This window comes from Monoraphidium neglectum, assembly GCF_000611645.1.
Source record: "Monoraphidium neglectum strain SAG 48.87 unplaced genomic scaffold scaffold00749, whole genome shotgun sequence".
Lineage (NCBI taxonomy): Eukaryota > Viridiplantae > Chlorophyta > Chlorophyceae > Sphaeropleales > Selenastraceae > Monoraphidium > Monoraphidium neglectum.
Window position 1 is genome coordinate 10624 of NW_014012879.1, and position 4337 is coordinate 14960.

Here is a 4337-nt window from a genome sequence, read left to right on the forward strand (position 1 = left end):
GGGTGTGGGCCCGCCGCGCCGCCAGCCTGCAGCCCTGGCCGCGCCGTGGCGCCTGTTTGTTCGGCGTCAGCACACCAAGCCAGCGGCCCTTGGCCGGGCGAGTGCCCGACACCCAAGAAACCAGCCGCAGGAGAAGCACCCGGCGACCCGGCGCCAACGCCCGGCCCGCCCGCCCCCTGCCTCTGCGGACCCGCCGCGCTGCCCGCGCCCTGCGGCCACGCGTGCGGCTCCGTCTTGATCCGGATCGCAGGGGCTGCCGGCAGCAAATCCCGCGGCGGTCGCAGTGGCTGATCCTCACCCTCCACGCCGCCTTCAACCAGGAGCTGCTGCTGCTGCTGCTGCTGCTGCCGCCGCTGCCGCTGCTGCGGGGGGTCCTGTTGCACCCCAATCCATGGCCCGCCCCGCTGCCCCCGCCCCTGCGGCCCGCCCAGGGATTCTGCGGCTGTCGATACGCCAGAGTGGCGCGACCCGCTAGGCCCAAACTCCGCGCTCGCCGCCGCCACAGCTGCCGAAAAGCCCGGCGCCCCCCGTTCTGCGGCTGCCGGCGCGTCGCCGGCTAGCCCATCGCCTGGTGGCCCGATGCCACTCAAGGGTGTGGAGTGCGGCGGCTGCTGCGGCGGCTGCTGCTGCTGCTGCTGCCGCCGAGGCGTGCCTGTTTGCAAGATGTGCTCCAGTAGTTGTTCGAGCCTCCCCCTGCTGCTGTCCTGCGGTGTCCCCGTGGAGGCGGCGGCGCCGCCGCCATTGGCGCGCCCCGCAGCGCCGCTGCGCTCGCACGCTCCAAGCGGCGGCGGCGACGCCGGGTGCGGGGTCAATGCTGCTGCGGCGGCCGGCGGCATTGCGCGGAGCCGCGGTGGAGGCATGGGCACTGCGCCACCGAGCCCAAATCCAAAGCCGGATGCGCCCATAGGCCTGGGCCTGAAATGTGGCCCGTGATCAGTGACGGCAGCGCCCATCTGCTTTCCATCTTTGCCTGCGTCGCGAGCTGCAGCTTTGGGGTCCTCCCTCTGCCCTGCGCCACCCCCGACTGCCGCATCACCCCACTGAGCGTGCGCCGCGGGCGGCGGCCCCGCCGCCACGCCCGCACGGCGCCGCCGGTCCAGCACGGCAGGGTGGCGCGATGATGGCGCGTCAATGGGGCCTGCAGGCGCACCGGCGCCGGGCCCTCCGGTTGGCTGCTCCGGCGGCGCCGCCACCGCCGCGTCCCCAGCTTCGCGGCCACCGCAAGGCGGCCCCGCCACCGCCGCCGTCGCCGGACCCCCGCCCGCCGGCGCCGCCCGCCCCTCGTCCTCCTCCTCCAATGCCTCCGCCAACGGGAACAACACGGCGCCCGCGGCCGCCACCCTGTCGCGCGCGGCGCGGCCGCGGCGCGCTGCAGAGACGCCGGCAGATTCAGTGCTCTGGGGAGACGTCACAGCCGCTCCCGCCGCCGCCGCCGCCGCTGCCTTCGGCACTGATGTAGCAGCCCGCGTGCGCCGCCCCCCACCACCTGCGCGCGTGCCCACCCTGCCTGCCGGAGAGCCGCCCGTTGCGACCGCGTTGCCGCCGCGCCGCGTGCGCGTGGCTGGACCGCTGCACATGCCTGCAGAGTCGGAGCTGGTTGCTGGGGCCGCCTTGCTGCGCCGAGCAGTTCCTGCAACCCCCTGGAGCCCACTTGTGTCGTGCGAGGTTGTTGGAGTCGACCTGATTTGCACCTCCTGCTGCTGCTGCTGCTGCTGCTGCTGCTGCTCCAGCTCCTGCTGATCCTCCTGCTCCAGCTGCTGCTCGCCTGCTTGCGGCGGCTCTACTGCTTGCCGAGGCTTGTCCTGCTGCTGCTGCCGGCACTGCTCCGGCCGCCGCCTCTGTTTCGCAGCGTCTGAGTCATGATTGTGCGGCCGCTCCTCTTCCTGCGGCTGCTGCTGATCCCGCTGTTGCTGCTCCTCCCGCTGCTGCTGTTCCTGCTGCTGCTCAATTCGCTGCTGCGCCTCCTGCCGCCGCAGATCCTCCGCCCGCGGCTGCTGCTGCTCCTCCCCCTCTGGCTGTTTGCGCTTCTGGCGAGTGGGGGCCTTGCCCTTGGCTGAGGTGCACACCCGCGCAGCAGGCTTGGAGGCCCGCGTGGCGCCTTTTCCACGGGCGCGCCCCCTTGCAGGCAGCTCTTCCTCTTCCATCCCCTGCTCTTCCTCCTCCTGCGCATGCTTCTCCTGTTCTTCCTGCTGCTGCTGTCCCTCCACCTGCTCTTCCTGCTGCTTCTGCTGCTTCTTCTGCTGCTGCTGCTGCTGCTGCTGCTGCTGCTGCTGCTGCTGCTGTTCCTGAGGAAGGCGCAGCCGCACCTGACCGGGTCCAGAGGCCTTCCGAACGGCTGCAGCCTTGCCAGTGCCAACGCTGGCCTTCGCAGCGGCGGCCCTGCCGACGGCGCTCCTGCTGCGCGCGTATCTCTCCTGCTCGTCCGCTTCCCCTTCTTCGACGCCGCTGGCCTCTTCCTGGCCAACATCCGGCCTGCCGTTGCCGCCCGAGCGCCACGCTACCAGACACTCAACGGCCCCCGCCACCTGAGAGGCCGCCGCCTGCCGCTCCGCCTCTTCATGCTCGTCGCCCCGTGCAGGACCCCGCACCCGCTGCCGCGCTTTCTTCGGTTGCAGCGGCTTTGCGGTCTTGGCCGCGCGCTCGCCGTCTGGGGCTGCGCTTGCGCCGCGCTTGCGTGGGCCCGCGGCGCCTGCGGCACCCTCGGTGGCGGTGGGGCCGACGTTCGTGTCCTCTGCCACGTCCGCAACAGCGCCCGTGGCCTTGGACCTGCTGCGCGCCACAGCAGCTACAGGCTGCTTTTTCGTTGCAACAGACGGCTTGGCGGCGCCGCTGCTCGCCGCCAGCGGTTCAACCCTGCCTGCAGCCGCCTCGGCGCCCGCCGTCCTGCGCGCGGTCTTCTTGCCTGCCCGTTGCGCTTGCCTGCGACCGGATTCGCCCGAGCCGCCAGCACCCGCCGCCGCCACCGCTCCCTGCCGCTGCTTCTGCACGGCCTCCGCACCGCCGCTGTTGAGCTGTCGCTGCCCCAGGGTCTGCTCCTGCAGGCGCGAGCCCGGCGAGAGCATCTGCTTCTCCTGGCTTTTTAGCAGCTGCATAGTCGCCGTTTGTTTCAGGTCCAGAAGATCGCACGGCGGTGCATTGCCGCGGATGCGCTCCGCTGCGAGCTGCGCAGTGATGCGCTTCGGGCGCGCGCTGCTACCCGGCCCAGCGGGCGTGCCCGCCGGGCCCTGCTCCTTCAGGCCCCGTGGATCATCGCGGTCCGTGGGCGTGCGTTCCATGCAGGAGTTGCACGCCTACGTGTATGAGCTGCAGGCTTCAACCAGGATGGCTTCGAGCATGTGCAAGGCACAGCCTACAAGAAAGACATATCCAGCCTACTAGCGCGGCAACATGAGGCCAAATATATGCAAAGGCGAAGGCGAAGGGCAGATCCCATCGTAGATCGCACGGGGTGAATAATAAACTGTGCTCATACCGGTATCATAATGCATCGTGTAACCATGGTTTATATCAATGCGGTACTGTATGCTCCTCATGGCCATTGCCACCGTCTTCCCCCGCGCGTGTGACGTTGGCTGTCACCAGTTGATCTGAATTGTTTTGAATCAGCATTGCACTCCACAAGTGCCTTGAGCCAGCCACAAGTGCCAGTGAGGGGCACTACTAGTGCATGATACTACGCCCTGTCGCGTCTCACCGAAGCGCTTCCGGCAAATTTGCGCTCAATCATTGGGGCACTGAGGCACGCCGCCATCGCCATCGCCATCTTGCCGCTTGGGGCGACTGCCTGCGGATCGGATGTATCGCCGTGGAATGCGTCCTGTCCACGCTGGTGGACTGCAGTATTGCCATCAGTTGCAACACAAACCATCATTGCTGACCGCATGTCAACTGCTTCATAATCCCAGTTGCGCACCACCATCAGCACTGCTGCTCAACGGCTGGACTGCTTAGACCCATGCAGTGTGGTGATAGCGTACGCGCAGATCATCTACCAGCAAGGAGCGGCTCCCGCCGCTACCCCCGCCTGGCTGAACTGACCATGCCATGCACTCAACTCTGTGCAGCATTGGCGCACCCGGCCCCCCAAAGTTGCTGTGTTTGAGGCTGTGCAAGCTCCAAAGGTTCAGGAGCTTGCATGGTGGATGATGCCGTTTCGCTGCTGTCGTCGTATCAAGGCAGCTTGCATGATTGACTGCAGCTGCTTCAGAGGCCAGCCTGAACCGCTTGCCCGGCTGCCTGCCAAAGTGGGGTCACCCTCCAGCTCCTTGTTTGTTGACACTTGTGCGCCAGCTGCCCTTGAGAGTATGATACGCTCTTTAAGGGCGGGCGCTGCACAC

The 4337-nt window shown here is 68.3% G+C and overlaps 1 protein-coding gene across 1 annotated transcript in view; it reads right to left on the reverse strand.

Annotated features, from left to right (window-relative positions):
- Positions 1–3092, reverse strand: part of MNEG_5129 (hypothetical protein) — a gene marked incomplete at both ends in the record, with an annotated part of 5690 nt that extends 2598 nt beyond the window's left edge. Inside the window, 2 exons of the mRNA XM_014046396.1 lie at positions 299–362; positions 1681–3092. Coding sequence (XP_013901850.1) covers positions 299–362; positions 1681–3092 — 1476 coding nt within the window. The remainder of the gene's footprint in view (positions 1–298; positions 363–1680) is intronic.
- Between the last annotated feature and the right edge of the window lie 1245 nt (positions 3093–4337).